Below are 19012 nucleotides of genomic sequence, written 5' to 3' on the forward strand. Positions count from 1 at the left end.
CCGACAACATGAGTGACGACGTGTTTGAGTTAGACGACACTCTGCGCACCCCCGGTGCACCCACCACCCAGCCTTCCCCTACAGGGTACCGGGGGGTATAAACCTCATGATGACTCACCAAATAATGATTTGTGGTTTCCATGTACCCAGGTTATGGCCACTGACGACAGCATGAGTGACGACGTGTTTGAGTCAGACGACACTCTGCGCACCCCCGGTGCACCCACCACCCAGCCTTCCCCTACAGGGTACCGGGGGTACAAGCCTCCTGAGGATCTCTTCAAGGATCCCTACGAACAGGTTGAAGAATTGCCACACAAGGTAAGAGACTCCAGCTAGATATTTGACAATTTTTACGAGTTATTTTAATGCTAAGTTAAGTGGAGCTCACGAATTTATAGTGGTAATTTGGTAACTTCCACATCAATTTATTTAAAATAAAATAGACTGTACAGGGAAAAAACGAAAAAATTTAATTTACATATCCAAGCTTATGAACTACTAAAGCAATGGATGTTACGCACTATCCATTTTTGTAAGTACAGTAAACAATAAGAGCAATGACCACCATTTCCAACTGATACAAATCTGTATAAAATAATATTTTTTATAGGATTCCACAGGGTTCTCTTATGGAACCTCATCTTTTCCTCTTGGTAATTGAACTTCCAGATGATATGAGCACTCGAGAAACCTTAGCTTTTGCAGCAGACGACGTAAAGATTTTCGTTTTTGTTTCCAAATAAAGATGATTTAAACTTTTAAAATAAACTTAAAATTTAGAAATATCTGGTGTTTTGAAAATAGAATAAAATAGAAATGTTTATTGCATCTCGAATGTTATTATGTAAATGATGACCTTTTCAAACGGGGATAGAACACATTTAAATAGAATAATACATTTGTTAACACTTATCGATAGCAAATATCCAAAATTCTATTATCCTTTCAAATTATCCATCTTCAATAACAGACATTGAATAAAGAACGATACAGTTGACTAGTTCATAAATACAAGCGTAAGATGACAGAGTGCCCGATCAGTAACAGTGACGTCATGACGGTGAAAGGCCAGGTCCCTTGGACCCAGCAATGACAATTTTGGGTCTTATATAGGCCTATATAGGGAATTTCTGAAAAAAGTGAAAATTGGAGAAGATGTGAAGGATTTGAGAAGAAACATTATAAACAACTGACGAACTGTGATTACTGAAAGAGATAGAAGGGTAACGTTGAGTTTAGCAAAAATATATTTTTAGCAATAATCGGTTCTGTTTCGCAACAAGGCGTGGACCGTTGTTTTATTTGCCCCAACCTAGCAACATTTCCAAATGAAAGCACAGTCAGAATGTTATATGCCCGCCTTATCTTATTTGCATTCCGAACATCGCCCAGTTGAGAACATCGATCTGTGCTTTCCAAGCTGCTGGAATCTGCTCAGTGACCTCAGACTAGAGAATATCGACTCACTTGATTAACTATTTGCATTCCGAACATCGCCCAGTTGAGAACATCGATCTGTGCTTTCCAAGCTGCTGGAATCTGCTCAGTGACCTCAGACTAGAGAATATCGACTCACTTGATTAACTATTTGCATTCCGAACATCGCCCAGTTGAGAACATCGATCTGTGCTTTCCAAGCCGCTGGAATCTGCTCAGTGACCTCAGACTAGAGAATATCGACTCACTTGATTAACTATTTGCATTCCGAACATCGCCCAGTTGAGAACATCGATCTGTGCTTTCCAAGCCGCTGGAATCTGCTCAGTGACCTCAGACTAGAGAATATCGACTCACTTGATTAACTATTTGCATTCCGAACATCGCCCAGTTGAGAACATCGATCTGTGCTTTCCAAGCTGCTGGAATCTGCTCAGTGACCTCAGACAGAGAATATCGACTCACTTGATTAACTATTTGCACGGATTTTTGCAAAAATGGACATTGTAAAAATTTGTCAAAGTATTCTATTATATGCTTTTAGTACTTATTTTACTGGCGTATGTACGAAGTAGCAGATTTACCATTGGGATTGTTTTATGTCAGTAGGCCTACTGGTTGATCTTTTTTAATTTTTTATCTTTATCTTCTCGTCAATTAGTTGATAAATTCTTGATTCCTCGGACTGACCTGTTTTATTTTTGCTCGTTGCATTTTGTATTTAAAACATTGTTGCATGCTTGCTTGTTGTATAAACTAATCAGCATTTTTGTTTATTTTGTTTTAATGTACCTATATCATTTATGAAAATCATTGTGTAAGTTAAAAAAATAAATAATTTAACTAAACAAAAGAATTGCCGTCGTATTTTCTTAACTAAATAACCAAAGATAATGTCTTGTAAAATAACTTCAAAATATTTCTAAGCTGTTGTTTTATTTATACTTCCGCATGTAAAAAATTCACTAATATAATTTCCACAACTTACTTTCGATGATTAGATTTTACAAATTATAATTAGAAATGGAGTTCAGGGGTATTAGTAAAATTTTTTTTATATATAACGTTATGGTCGGATCATATTCTTTATGTTTAAGGTCAATGGGATCTGTTCTTTGTACTTCTACTTCTAATAAGTTATATGAAAATAAAAATATTTAAATATATATAGAAATTTTATCGATATATATTTATCAGAGGATGTCATAACCTACTGACAGCGGATTACTACCCACCTCTGAGACGGATTTAATGTTTTGGTAGTTTGAGCATCACGCAAGGGTACTTCCGCGAACTTGAAACCTCTTTATTTATGCAGTTGGAACTATACAGTTTTTTTGTAAGTTATTACAATAAAAATATAGGCCTGCACAAATAATCATTCAAATATTATATGCATTCGTAAAATTTGCATTGTACTAGTTTTACTGAAAATACAAGCAAAATCAGTCTTTACAATCCATATGTATATATATATATATATATATATATATATATATATATATATATATATATATATATATATAAACGAATGCTTGTCTTTATGACCTTTATAAAATCAGAAGCTATTTGTCCGATCATTATAAAAATTTGTACGTATATGTATTTTTCACATAGAAGGTTTATATGCTATGCCCATTGATGTAACTCACCACCGGGGGGGGGGGGCGCTGCAAAATATAAAGGGGGCGCCCTGCACATTATAAACTGCGATTACGAGATAGTTACGTATATTAAATAGCCAAACACTATTAGAAGGCGCTAAGTTTTGATGTATATTTGCTGTAATATGTGTTGCTATAAAAGCTTGAGCGTTAGACCATTTTATAATAAAGTACTTGTACGTGTACAGTGGTTGTAAACATACACTTGTGATAGATTTTCTTGATCGTGGCAACAAGGTAAACTCTACAACAGCGTTGGAAATATAATGTATTAGAACAAGAAGTGCTCATACACAGGCAAAGCGTACGAACAGCGAGCGAAACTGCGGGAAACAGGTAGTAAATACAAATTCACAAGAGGCAAAGTGACCTGCTGAACTGAGGTCGTTTGTTCCTCGAGTGCCTCCTGAAGACTACTGGTCTTACCGAGCGAAATACTTGACCTCAAGAAAAACAGGCACAGAACGAAATAATTGCTCAGAATTACCATACCAGTAAGTCAAATTAATAGTTTTTTTTTATTTAACAGACGATACTGCTGGGTGACAGCGGCGTGGGGAAGACCTCGCTTCTGGTACAGTTCGACACGGGAAAATTCCAGACAGGAACTTTCTCAGCCACCGTCGGTATAGGATTTACGGTAAGTGACTGGCTACTCAACCTGCAACCGGTTCTTGCGGTAAGTACCTCTTGTCTTTTTCTGGACTTTCATCCTTCTGCTGATAACAACACAGCTGAGCTAACGGGTAAGTGACCACTCTGTGTAAAGTGAATATGATTGAATCGCCAGACCAGGTTAACACACTTAGCTGTTCACTGATTCCAACACTTGCAACCAGTCTGCGCCACCGAAACATCCCTGTCAAAAGGCGATTGGCTGGAAGACGAGAGATGGAGTCATAAGCAACCTCTTGTTATGGCCATTCATTACTTTGTTAATCTTAAGTGGTATGTACATCAAATAAATAACTTAGGTTATGTTTAAAAAAAGGCATTTCTGTTGTTGTTATAACGATTCCATTCTGTTTTGTGAAAACAGTTGGTTATTGAATATTGATTTTTGGTTTAGGTACTACACCGTTGTTATTATTATTAATTATAAAATTTAATTCTAATATATAGTAAACTTTTTAGAATAGTTGTCTATCACGTATGTAGTCTAAGAGAAATATATTGGAATATTTTGTTGATGTACATAGCTTGTTTTTTACAAAAATAACTATTATTCCGGATATAGAAAGTGCCGTGTGATAGAGTTCACAAGTACTGTACTGGGTTACAAAGAAATAAACTAGGCTGAACTGTTAACTTGTTTTATTAGTCATTTTTTATTGTTTTTCAATCCTATTTGTTTGATTATACATCTAAATATAAAATGTAATGACAGGTAAAATATACCGCACTCTAATATTATAGAATTAAGTGATGTAATTACGCACAAAAACGCATATTAAATTTTACTAACTTTGACATAACCTCAAAACAGTTTTTGCAACACTAGCTGACTAGCTACAACTAGAGTCAAACTGTTAATGAGTAACTGCACATGTCAAGCAACATATCCGGAGGTCCACTCCGCAGATTATTGTGGTTTTCTTTAGTAAAACTCAGCCTTGGGTCTGCTACGGCCGCATACCGAAGTAGATAGACCTACCTACACCTGTACAAGACATATCATTGCAAGCCGTTCGGGGCTTTATTATTTATTAATATGTAATTAATAGCTTTAATACTAGTGATATCGCATAAAACTACTGTTTTATACAGAGATAAATTATTTAACATTAGTTTAATAAATTATTAACACCGTCACAGGCCTAAGTGCATTGACAGTTGATTTACCACAACATAGGCTTGCAATGGTATGTCTCGCAATATAGCAGGCTTTTGCTAGGGCAGAGTACGATAAGCGGACCCGGTTTTAATCTCGCTTGTTAAAATCATCGATACTTTATGTATCGAATAACACAACAATCAACCGATGTCAATGTATCTAAAATACTAAATTAAACTCACATGTTTCAAATTAATACAAATAGTTTACACAGTTACGTAATGTCATAAATACTAAAGGAACCATAACCATTACTCAAACGATAAAATTAAGACAGGTGACAGAAAAAGTGTTATTTGAATAATAAAGAAAATGTAACAATAAAACATACATCTTGAAACCGAGAAAGACACAGTGAATCATCTTTAAATGTTTTTTGTTGAGTTTTCTAAAGTTAACCATCTTTTTTTATTTTAAATAAGTTACTTATTGATAAAAATTGTGTTTAGAATATGAAAATGTGTGTATAATTAGTTGGTACAGATAATTTATTTATTGTTCAGATAAATTACTATGGGTTGATTATATCGATGTGTATAATAATTAAATATCGATATAAAAACCGAGTCCGCTTATCGTATTCCACCTTGAACCAGTGATGGGATAATCGAAAGTGATATAATCGGCTGTTCGATAAAAATAAATACTACTAATTAATATTGTATAGAATTATAAAGTCAAAAAGTAACAAAGGTTTAGGCCTAACGAATTGCACGAACAGTATATTATATTTGTCTTCTCTCAGCTAATTTGTTGCGTAGTACAGAAATTAACATTGGGTACCGGTATGTAATATTACAGTACATTCTTCGCACGTGGTTCTTGTGAGTTGATTATGATGCACGTGCTTCCTTTGGAAATAACATTACCCATCAAAATTTCATGGATTTTTCCAATTCGGGAAGGTTTCACGGATAGGCTCGTCAACTTCATCACTTCTGTGGGCTGCAGAAACCATCCTTCTCCCACGTAAGTATATATCCTATATAAATAAGATACCGTGTGCCGACATTCATTATTTTAGGATTTAAAAAAATACACGGCTAAAATACCCTGCGATTATACAATAATAGAAATGCTCCATTGATAAAAATAAGATTTGTTTCTGTTATAGGTCTAAATTGGCTGAAAAATAGGTCTTTAATAGTGGAGAATTTTCATTTCTGTCTGTCTGTATGTCTGCACGATATCTCGAAAGCGAACTGACCTAAACTTGAAATTATTCATGAAGCTTCATTTCTATATGAAGAACACTGAGTTAGATGACGGTGTACGCGTATACTACTCTATGGTGTTTATCCGAGCGTTATCGATGCGTTGTAGCCATATCGCATTATATTACCATATTTCTCTGTACAAACTGAAATGTTTATACGTCCAAGTGCGTTCCGCGTAATAATGATTTATTCAAAGGCTGTTTCCCTCTAAAATCACCGCAAGAACAAACAGTCCAATAAATTATTCAACAGCTTTTTTGTTGACGTAGAATTCGAGTAGCTAAACAGGTACTCACGTCCTTAGTGGGAACAAGATGTTTTGAAGAAATAGCGAACCTCGAACAAGATTCTTTCTTATTGTTATTGTTCCGCATTCGTTTTAAAAGTGGTATCTAGAATTATAAAACTTCTTGTTCGCTTAAATTGCAGTTAGGCCTATGATTTATTGTTCTTAAATATTAATTATGAAAAACGTTCGGTATGAGGTAGTAGCCTAATTTTTTAATAAAATAAAAATAGAACTGTAAATACTTTTTGGCTGAGTATTACTCGTAGGGCTGGAAAAACTTTGATTTATGACTGTCTGTCAATTTGTGTTGTCTGTTTGCACGATATCTCGAAAACAAACTGACACACAGACTATATAGGCCACACTGAGTTCGATAATGGTACATGACACTCCATGGGATTTGGTTGAGCATCAGCTAATATTTTCACATTGGTGGTACGGGTAATCAAAATAGCAACAAGAAAATAGCAGTATAAATGAAGTAATAAACCATCTGAGTACTATAATAGAGTGAAAGTCAATTATAAGTAGATTAAAGTCTTTTCCTAGTACCGGAACTTTTACTTTCATACACTGCTATGAAACCTGAATGAAATGTAAATGTATCGTGTGGCAAGATGTCTTCAGATACTTTATTTAAAATTTAGCATAAAACTTCGTTTTGCATAGCCAATTACGAATTCTATGGTTAGTGTCCGACCATGGAATTTGGCTGAGCGTCATTGAAGCCTATCACTCAGCTGACTGACACATTTTCTCTTTGGTCTGCTAGGAGATTTAATAATGTTTCCAGTATGATTGTCCGTCTCCCCAAGAGGTTTCAACTGGTTTATAAGCTACCTTCCAGTTGAACCCATACTGGGCACAGCAAAAACCGATGTGTCACTTAAATCTGGACAACCTTATGGATGTCCAGGAGCGGCACATCACTAACCGCAAATGTCGAGATTCTGGGGCGCAAGGATAATTGCGGGAGATGACTGTTAGAGTTGGTGGGGTTTGTTCCCTAAGAAACGAAGTTTCTTGCCAGCCAAGACATAAGGGTGTGCCACCCCCTGCCTGCTCTGACTGGAGAGGCTGGTTCAGAACTGACCTCCTTCTTCCGAGGATACATGACTTCAGGTTAGTGCCCTAAACTTTTCCTCATGAATCTCGACAGGAGGCGGCTCCTACTCCCAACCTCACCCATCCAGAATATCCTATCACTCCGGAAGCAGTGCAAACGTCCTTTTAGGATTAGTCGCAATTTTCTAAGCTTTATGTCCTAGAAGAAAAAAGATTTTCTGTCTGTCTATCTGTTCTCAAGACATCTAGAGAATGTTGATTTTAAATTTTAAGCAACCTGAAGAAGCCTGTTACGTAGCACGTAGTGTAATATAACTATCTCCTTGTTATATTTTTAATTACTGTAGTGGGAAAATAGTTGTTGATTATCATATAAATGTTTATCAGTATACAAATATTGAATATAATGTTTAACAGGAGTGTTTTCCTCTTGGATTCAGTGAACAATCTCGCTTGTATTTCTGTCCGCAAGATATATGGAAAACGTACTGCCCTCTGGACTTAAGATTTGGCATTAACCTTTATTTTATATAGGGAACATGGAGTTTAATGTCACAACAGGCCGTTTGGCTGACCGTTAATAAGAATTCATAAATATAGTTAAGTTGTAAAAAGAATTTTAAAGATTTATTTCCAAGTATTTCTACTGTAATCTTGAGAGTTTTAGATAAGTAAAGGCTCAAATTTGTGCACTTTATAAACGTGGAAATCAGTAACATTTCCAAGCCTTTCTCCTCACGTCTTTTGTTTTAGCTTCAAAACAGATTTTTTGAACGTTTTTATTTGTTTTGAGTAATTTCAATATTTTTATGGTGAAACTTTAATTCTTATTGTGCTATTGTTTTATAGTTTTACGTTACCACAAGGCTATCACATTGACAGTAAGTTACAATTTAATATTTTTAACTAGAAATCATACACCATTTGTACACAGGTGCTTACAAATCCTTTGTTGTTCGAACAAAGCACGGGACACTGTGAATGTATGATAAAACACAGCCATCGTACAGAGCCTTGGGTGATAGTGTCATTGCATCTAGGCAACCCGTGTTATAAACTGTCCACTATACGAATGTCCAGTTGGCTTTTGAATTCAACGTTTAGTAATAAACTGACAATTATCCTCAATTTCGGACGCAATTCAGAATAAGAACTTTGAAATTAGGTTAAGTTTTTTGTTTTTTTTTTCATAAAGGAGAGGCCACCCCATTTTAAGCATTATTATGACTGCCATCATGGGCTTGAACGAGGATCTCATCAAACAGAATAATGGGAAGAGTCGATACAGTACAAGGTCGATGGTACTGATAAAAAGTGCAACGGTCACAGACAGGATTTGAACCTGCGCTATCTCTAACTCAGATGAAAAGTTCCACGTCTTAGACAGCTTGGCAATCGGTTACACTCGACTTTTTTACTAACGCAAATTATTGCATATTTAATATTAATTTAAATGTTAGTAAGGTCAAGGAATAGATAATGATTTAAGGGAGATGTAAAGTTGTAGTGCATACGATTAAAATGTGTTACAATTATAATTTTATTTCTTCAAACCGGAGAAAAATGTTTAACCCTCTTTCTTTCTACGTTAGATTCTACGTTTTCTTACGTTAGGCATTATTGAAACAATTTTCTTTACACACGATTTTAGTACTGCATAGACAGTCATCGTTCCTGTACAGTTTGACAACATTTATGTGGTTGGTTAAGCTAGTTAAAAACTGTGGACAACCTTTAATGATACTTTGTTGCCTCATAGCAATATCATTGGCTTATAAACTTTGGTTAACTAAGAGCTATTATGGATCTTTGATCATTGGGTACACAGAAATGTAGATGCTGATCGATATCACGGAGTTCATTAAGCCAGTTTAAAACCTGTAGGCAACTTTTCCTAATGCTTTGTTGCCTCATAGCAATATCATTGGCTTATAAACTTTGGGTAACTATAAAAGATCGTTTTATTAATATCAATCTGTTATTTATTCTTCACTGTAATTGGTTCGTAGTAAAATGCCATTGAGTTCGTTTAGCTAGTTTCTAAATGGTGAGTAACTCATAAATATACTTTGTCAGCATTCCAACATACTATTGGCTTGTATATTCTTCACGATAACTGGTGTGAAAAACGATGCCACGCAATTCGCTAGACCATTTTATAAAATATCACTTTATAAATTGTGGGGGTGTGGGGTATATGCGTATTTTCCATTAAATTGAGTTTGTTTTGTATTATTGGCTGTGTTTAGCAAAATTTCTCCTGTCAGTTGTTCAAAGTCAAAATATTTATTACAACATTGAACATTGTTTTTGGCGGTACTCAAAACATAAAATAATTAATTTAAATAAATAATCATTGGGAATTATACATATGAATTATATCTATGATGGTGCAGCATCGACTAAACCGCTCAGTGCAATAACTGTCAAGAATCTCATTAATAATAATATATTAGTTTACAAGACCTCTTTTAAACTGTAGAGAGCCCTCTCCGACAGACAGAACTTTAATTTGATTCTTATTAAATTGATAAATTAGGGGCATGTTTTATTTCAGGTAGCTTATTATTGTACAACTTAGAACCTTGATAAAATAATGAGTTAATAGAAAGAGAAGATCCAAAATTGTCAGGAACAAAATTGTGTTTGTATCTCGTACTAAATGTATGGGTCAGAGGTCTAAAAATTAAGGTTTTTGTGAATAAAATGACTGCATGGCATATTAATAGTGAAGGTACGTACTCACGCAACCGCATCCCCTAAACAGCTCTCAATGCACTTTTTTTGGAGAATGAAACCCATTTGGAAATGATTTTGAGTGGTAAACCCCCAGAATATTAACCCTTGAGTCAGAAGGGGGTTGAGGACTCTGTGGTAAGCGATGACGAAATTTGATTTCCGTCTGTGTGAATGCACGATAACTCCCGAACGAGTTGACGTATTGGAGTGAAGTTTGTTGAGTAAATCAAAATCGGTATTGCAAATGTTCAACATTGAAACTAGTCCATATTCGTCTGTGTGAATGCACGATAACTCTCGAACGAGTTGACGTATTGGAGTGAAGTTTGTTGAGTAAATCAAAATCGGTATTGCAAATGTTCAACATTGAAACTAGTCCATATTCGTCTGTGTGAATGCACGATAACTCTCGAACGAGTTGACGTATTGGAGTGAAGTTTGTTGAGTAAATCAAAATCGGTATTGCAAATGTTCAACATTGAAACTAGTCCATATTCGTCTGTGTGAATGCACGATAACTCTCGAACGAGTTGACGTATTGGAGTGAAGTTTGTTGAGTAAATCAAAATCGGTATTGCAAATGTTCAACATTGAAACTAGTCCATATTCGTCTGTGTGAATGCACGATAACTCTCGAACGAGTTGACGTATTGGAGTGAAGTTTGTTGAGTAAATCAAAATCGGTATTGCAAATGTTCAACATTGAAACTAGTCCATATTCGTCTGTGTGAATGCACGATAACTCTCGAACGAGTTGACGTATTGGAGTGAAGTTTGTTGAGTAAATCTACTCGTACATCGGTATTGCAAATGTTCAACATTGAAACTAGTCCATATTCGTCTGTGTGAATGCACGATAACTCTCGAACGAGTTGACGTATTGGAGTGAAGTTTGTTGAGTAAATCAAAATCGGTATTGCAAATGTTCAACATTGAAACTAGTCCATATTCGTCTGTGTGAATGCACGATAACTCTCGAACGAGTTGACGTATTGGAGTGAAGTTTGTTGAGTAAATCTACTCGTACATCGGTATTGCAAATGTTCAACATTGAAACTAGTCCATATTCGTCTGTGTGAATGCACGATAACTCTCGAACGAGTTGACGTATTGGAGTGAAGTTTGTTGAGTAAATCTACTCGTACATCGGTATTGCAAATGTTCAACATTGAAACTAGTCCATATTCGTCTGTGTGAATGCACGATAACTCTCGAACGAGTTGACGTATTGGAGTGAAGTTTGTTGAGTAAATCTACTCGTAAATCGGTATTGCAAATGGTCAACATTGAAACTAGTCTAGATTCGTCTGTAAAAAGTGACTCTGATTATATTTGTCTAATGGATAACCGTGATGGTAACGAGAAGAAAACAGAAAGAACAAATTAGTAAACAGAGAATATTTCCATAGCTGTCCGTTCCAGGCTCCAGGCAGGTCGACGAGGATAATAAACGTACAATTTACTACGGTACATAGTAAACACTAGAATATGCTGTTACTAGTGTTATCATATTCCTAGGGCAGCGTCCTCAATACAGAGCTAATTCCTTTTGTTACCTGAAAATCAATAAGGGTGTGCTTCAGGGTAATGCATTTTTATTTATTTGGAGACCCTTCTGACTAAGGAACATATATAATTGTGTACAGAAGATGTACACGGAAATGTTGCAATAAATTTATTGTTTGTAAATTATACAGTTTCGTCCTTAAAACGTGTTTATATATTTTAACTGAGGACAGTTACGAAGTCAGTAGTAGAACGAGTTAATGACAAAATTAGATTTCTATCTTTTTTATGTCCGTCTGTATACACGAATTTCGAATTTTTTTGTTTAGACGGTTAGAATTTGACGACAACTCCATCTCTACTATGTTTACAACGAAAGTAAGAATGGTAAACATTGACCCACCGGAAGTAGTTTCCCCGGGCCAGGATATTGCCCACTAACGAACGCGAGGTCTCACTAACCTCATTTCTAGCGTGCGTTTAACCACGATTTTACTTACTAAGCGTAACAAGATAGACACGATAAATTTAGTGGCAGTGATGAGTGTAAAGAAATTTATGGAGATACGGAGAAAAGTATGAGTCAGCTAATGAGTAATGAGCATATGACGTGACCTTCAACTGCTGGATCGGTCTGTATTAGCCGTTTTAAAAACATTCCCTTCCCTTATATTATAAGCCGGGTGTACAGGCGGTCTCATTTATTTTACCTACTCCATGGAACTTAAAAAAGCGTTAGCGATGCCTATCTTTCCACGGGACTCGGCCGAGCGTTAGCGAAGCTTATCACCATGGAACATGGCTGAGCCTCAGTGAAGCCTATAACTCCATGGAACTTTGATGAGCGTTAGCGAAGCCTATGACCATGGAACTTGGCAGAGCGTTAGTGAAGCCTATCACTCCACGGGACTTGGCTGAGCGTTAGCGAAGCCTATCGCTCCATGGTACCTGGCTGAGCGTTAGCGGAGCTTCTCACCATTGAACATTGCTGAGGATTAGTGAAGCCTATCACTCCATGGAACTTGACTGAGCGTTAGCAAAGCCTAATATTCCATCGAACCTTACTGAGCGTTAGCGAAGATTATCAATCCATCGAACTTTACTGAGCGTTAGCGAAGTCTATCACTCCACGGAACTTGGTTGGGCGTCTGCAAAGCCTATCTCTTATTATGCCTTAGTCTTTCGAGAGCTGTAAAAAGTCTTTTCTGTCCGATTGCCTGTCCGTCCGACATCTCGTGAATAAAATGAGCTTTAAAGTTGAAATGTTGCATCCGACTTGAGCTGGTGGTAGTCGTTTGCGTCACTATGTTCGGTGTTCTCCTGGAGCGAGTGCTGACGGATCCCGTGTCATGAAACATACAAAATCGCCTCGAGAGAAAGTTGCGAGCACAGGTAATGGAGATAATGGAAGTGCGGCTGCTGCGAAGTGTTACTTTACCGTGCGGAGCGCGTGAAGAGTCAGGTTTATACGTAAATATTAGTTTTGTTCAGCAAATACGTGCAGCCGGCTTGTCACGTGTATTTTCAACAAAGTATGTTGCGCTATCAATATAGGTAGCTTATTTCTGACTTATTGTCAACTAAAGGTACGCTAGTAGCGTTAAAGCTAAACTGAAATTTAAGAGGACAAAAATTAAACAGTATTCAGCAAACTTAGTCTGAAAGTCTGTACAAGTGACATCGATTGCTTCAGTTTTATGCCACATTTCGTGGTTTTGAGGGAAATAAGCCCGTTATTTTCGGTGACCAAGCCTTACCCTAGATTACAGAGAATTGTTCGTATTTATTATCAAAGTGGTTAGTTTTTCCACCCTTCTATAAATTTGGATATTGACGATATCAAATAAACTTCTTTTTATATTTATTTTATTTTATCCCATAAAATGTGGAATCTTTAAACCCCTCTCAAAAAATAACCAAGTGCTCTAAGAAAACCAAATCGATAATATCGTAAAATATACAAACACTTTTTGAAATACATTTTACTTCTAATGGTAAATATTCAAGAACGTAGCCAGGATAAAATTTTAGGGAGTACAGACAACTGATATTTTCCCGTAGTGGACAGAGAGTTAAGGCCATTTTGTCCATTAAAATGATCTTGAACAGTTTATTTGTTGAGAACGATCTTTCAACAGAACATGACAGTTATACGGTATTTTTCATGCCAGTCTGTCACTTTTTAACCGGGTAAGAATTATGTCATACGAAGTAGTACATTCATAAATACTATAAATGAGTACAATTTTTACTTTAAAGACTAATAACTAACATTTGTGCCCAAAAACGAAGATAAAAGTGGCCACGATTATGCGTCAATGAAAGTACAAAATACGAAAAGTAATTCGATAATTAGTGCACTGAGTATTCACTACATTTACCATCATAACCAAGAAAAGAGTATTGATATTTCATAAATAGCAAAACCAGAGGATCGGCGGGGAAAACATTGTGTTAAATTGTGAACACAACCCGAGACAACCGTGGAAGTGATAATAAAAACTTGTAAAATCCTTCAAAGGCAGAGTGACTTATTACTGTCTTCTCGATTCCTCTGTATTGCCGTCAAGACTTGAAACATTTTTGAAGCGCAAAAATGTTCTTTGATGGAAATATCAGGTCTCGGTTTCGTGTGGGTCTGTTCGCTCTTTGCCATCGAGGATTTAATATATCCTTTGAAAGTTCCACAATCGATGCTTCCATTTATTGCGGGGAAAATAATGTTAAGTTCAAGCACTTGGAGAATTAAATGATGAGGAGGCAGAAGAATAAATTAAAAATTTGGAATTGATTTATAGCTTTGATTACTAAACAATTAATTAGAAGATCTGGTTCACTTAAAACTGTCTACTTGCGCGCTACCTATCGGTAACTTAAAGAAGCAGTGATCTTATATAATTCATATTAGTATTACACTGTTATATGGAGTAATCCTAATCATCTTATAAATGCGAAAGTGTCTTTGATTGTTTGCTTTGATTTCACGTATAAACTATTCAACTGATTGTACAGAAATGTTACATGGACATTCTTACGATATCTGAGATGAATATAGGCCTCTTCCCTCTTTCGAAAATCCCTCTGGGATACACTTAACTCATCGTTAAAGCAGTGAAAAATCCTATCTTGGTCTCTAAATTTGTTAAGTTAATCAAAAGAGCCTGTCAAATGTAATTAAGTGTTCCGTGTAAACATTTTTCTGTGACAGTTTAACCATATGTTTAATTCTATTTTCAATTTGTTAACATTTTTAGTGTGTGAATTCTCGAAGGAGTAACCATTAGTTTTCACGCCGTTTTTAGATTTCAGCGATTAGGTAAGTACTCATCTACATTAGAAATTGATCTTAAAATGTCCTAAAGCATAGAAATGGTCACAGTTTGACTCCGAAGACTCCCTTTGAAGCAATCGGTAAGAACTATGCTAGATGAAAGTTTGCCGGACTCTGCATTTGAAGTAATGTACCGATTCCAGTTCTAAATGTTCTAAAATATTAAAGTATTGTCCCGTTTGTAAAGAAACAAACACGCAAAAAATGCCATTATTAATGTACTTTTAGCTGTGAATTTTCAGCAAATATTAGATATAAAATCCATCTATCGGTTTCAAAAATAATTAGGATGCGTGGTTATACAGAACAAATTTTCTCTCGGTTCTAAGACAACAATCTTCGATTTTTATCTATTTTTTCAATAAAAATTAATATAGGAGTCAAGTCAGAAGGCACTTAAATAACTGAAACAAGGTATATATATATGCTACATAAGCAATTTAGAATTTATTTATTAAATATTTGTGAGAGAAAAAGTGTTGAATTTAATTAATTATTTCAAAGAATAGGTAAATTAAATTACTTAATTTCTCAAGGAAGGGTCTGCAGATGTAGAATGATAGAGTGAGACTAGCAAATATTTCTGTAGTCTACTTTGTTAACGTTATTACACTAGGCCAATCAAAGCTTGGTTTTTAGTTACCTGGTTTACGGGAAGGGGAGGTATAAATAGCTACGACACGCGAGTCTCGGCACCTTTCTGGAGTTTCTTTGGCGGTTAATTTAGTTGGTGGTCTTATTAGTTCCCTACACCCATCTGCGAGGGATTTTGCGTAAGTAGCTCTTTTATAGTCGAATTACGATTTTCAGATGGGAGTTTTGCAGCTTACTTGAGGTAGCCCATGATGGAATCGAACCCGCGACCTTCAAGTTACCAACACGAAGCTCTCCAAAAAAACCTGCTATCTCACTGTACCATCCTACATCCGCATACCCTTTCTTGAGAAATTAAGTAATTTAATTTACCTATACTTAGATATCACTAAATAAATTAAAATATTTTCGCATATATTTTCTACCAGAAATATTTAATAAATAAATTTTAAATCACCTATGTAGCAAATAGGACTTTAATACCTGTAAGTTTTGTAGTGTTATACATACGTAATGCTGATATCGAGGACAAGTACACAGTGTTACCTGTTATACTGTTATATTGGATGAAAGCTTATTTTCTGATGTTACGAAGACAAACTACCTGTAGATATCGAATAGTGCAGCCAGTAGTGGCGAAATTGTTACATCGACTTGGAGCGAAATCCGAGCGTCGCGTCGGCCAGGAAAGAGTTAATTAGTGGTGCGCGACAAACAATTTGATTAAATTCCCATGGCAACCGACAGCCTATCTGTGTGGGAGGTCTTGCTTGCTGATACATACAGCAACCGTGCAGATGATGCGGCTACAATATTGATGTCTGCATCATGATGCAATCCTATCATCATTTCTAAAATACAGTAAACCGGTACAAATTAGTAAGGATGTCCCTACTCCTCTGGTCAACTTGAACTGAGGAAACAGTTCAGTGCTGCCAATGTTTGAAAATAATTATAGTTTAATACTGTAAACATTTTAGATCAATCTTTTGTATTAGATTGATAACAACAATATACATAATTCCGCCTTAATCACTTGGAATTTATCGAACGTCAACCACTACCTGTGGTGGAGGTCGTGATGAGACGGTATCCAAAGGGTTAAAAATATGAAACGATAATTTTGTTCGGAATAAATTCCTAGCTTGTAACATTTAAGCGCGGCCGGCAAACACAAATAAAGAGAACTGAAAGTCGCCATTTAAAGTTCTGTGTACGGTTAGCTGGTACTGATTTAATATACTTTCGTGCCTGAGGGTCGGTTTAAATTGATAGGCAGCCAAGTTAGTTTTGGTGGAGGTCGTAATGAGACGGTATCGAAAGGGTTAAAATATGAAGCTATAATTTTGTCTAAGGTTTGCGACGCTTAACGTAGGTTATCGCTGAAATTACCCAGAAAGTAATGGGCCTTAAAATAATAATCAAAGTGGGTTGTAGACCTTTTGAGAAGGCAAGGAAACGATACTGAAATCCACTGCTCTCCATGCAGGGACGTATTCACATATTCGAATACCTCAAACTGAATTCGAATGCATTTGAAATTTGAATTTCTCTGAAAGAATCGAATTCAAACCTACAGTATTCATTCATTTCGTCTAATAGTAATCAAATAATTCAAGAGCTGTATTCATATTCAGTATTCATGGGAGGGTTTTAGATGAATGTGTCTGTGCGTGCACGCGCGCGCGTGTCTGGAGTATGAAAAGAATAATTAAGAGGTGATCCATAATTTGTATAGCCTAATGTATAACTGTAAAAATATTCAATTGACGACAAAAGTGAATGTTTATTTCATGTTGTATAAAAACCAAACATGATTGAGGTTTTTGGCTTCAATATGTTCTAGGATCATCGGTGACAAAACTTGCAGTAGATAAGAATCTTTCAGACGGGCCTGAAGTAGCAAGTAAATAATTTTTTTTCTGAAGATCATGAATATGACCTGATCATGGTATGACATGTTTGTTGGTGGTCCAAAAAGAAAAGGATTTTCCCACCTTTTGGCAGGGCCATTCCAAACAACAAATAAACAATGGATTACGGGAAGTAAGTAAGGCAAATCTAGGACTTGGTTTGAAATACTTAACGCAGGTAAAATATTCGAGTACAAGCGTTCTTTTGAATATACAGTATTCGATTCTCCCATCACTAGTTTGTGGTTAAGATACAAACTCGGGCATCTACACTTTGCTATTCATGAGTATTCGCAGTGCTGCGGTTATTGCATCGCAGGAATAGAAGGGGCAACTAACCGTTGTTCTGTAACATCGCGGTCTCTTGTATCGTTACAGAGGAGAGGGACGTAGCAAGTGAGAGGGTATCCAAGGGGTTCTGACCTCCCCCCCAAATTTTTTCATTAGTTTTTTTAGTAGACGATTATTATTATTTTAATACTTCAGTATTATTAGCATGTACTGCTGAAATATAGTTCTCAATAAAGAAACAGGTGAAGAATTTTTTAAGGAACAAAATGGAGCCTTATTCTCTGTCCACAAAGGGAAAATATCAGTTGTCTAGAACCCCCAAATTTTTTCCCCGGCTACTTTCTTGGTATCGTTCAAAGAATACGAAAGGAGAAACGTAAGTTTGTAGCTTCGGGCATCTCGGAACTCTCTGTAGTGAAACGTATTGCACTGAACTGCGATATCTTAGTTCACCCACGAGGCATAAACTGTAGAACAGGTAATGCGTGCTTTGATTAGTTTACCTGTATAGCTCCGGGCTGCGTAGATCATTGTAGTCGTTGTTGGGAATTAATTAATTACCTGTACGCAGTTCATATGCACGTAGTGTAACACCAACTCGAATATGTTGGAACATATCGTAACTTGATTTTAAGTTGTTCATTATGCAATATGTCCATAAATTAATATATCACACTTCACCGTATGATTTGTGTATACAGGATGTTTCACGAGAGATTTGCATAACTTCAGGATACTACAGTAGACACAACTTCAGGATACTACAGTAGACACAACTTCAGGATACTACAGTAGACACAACTTCAGGATACTACAGTAGACACAACTTCAGGATACTACAGTAGACACAACTTCAGGATACTACAGTAGACACAACTTCAGGATACTACAGTAGACACAACTTCAGGATACTACAGTAGACACAACTTCAGGATACTACAGTAGACACAACTTCAGGATACTACAGTAGACACAACTTCAGGATACTACAGTAGACACAACTTCAGGATACTACAGTAGACACAACTTCAGGATACTATAGTAGACACGACTTCAGGATACTATAGTAGACACAACTTCAGGATACTACAGTAGACACAACTTCAGGATACTACAGTAGACACAACTT

At 36.1% G+C, this 19012-nt stretch overlaps 1 protein-coding gene across 1 annotated transcript in view; it reads left to right on the forward strand.

The window, feature by feature from the left end:
• LOC124367379 (ras-related protein Rab-37) overlaps window positions 1-19012 on the forward strand; it is a 275711-nt gene that overhangs the window by 28569 nt on the left and 228130 nt on the right. The window contains exons 2-3 of the mRNA XM_046824145.1: window positions 151-321; window positions 3634-3744. Of these exons, the coding sequence (XP_046680101.1) occupies window positions 151-321; window positions 3634-3744 (282 nt within the window). The remainder of the gene's footprint in view (window positions 1-150; window positions 322-3633; window positions 3745-19012) is intronic.

The sequence above is a fragment of the Homalodisca vitripennis genome, chromosome 8 (genome assembly GCF_021130785.1).
Source record: "Homalodisca vitripennis isolate AUS2020 chromosome 8, UT_GWSS_2.1, whole genome shotgun sequence".
NCBI classification, from domain to species: Eukaryota; Metazoa; Arthropoda; class Insecta; order Hemiptera; family Cicadellidae; genus Homalodisca; species Homalodisca vitripennis.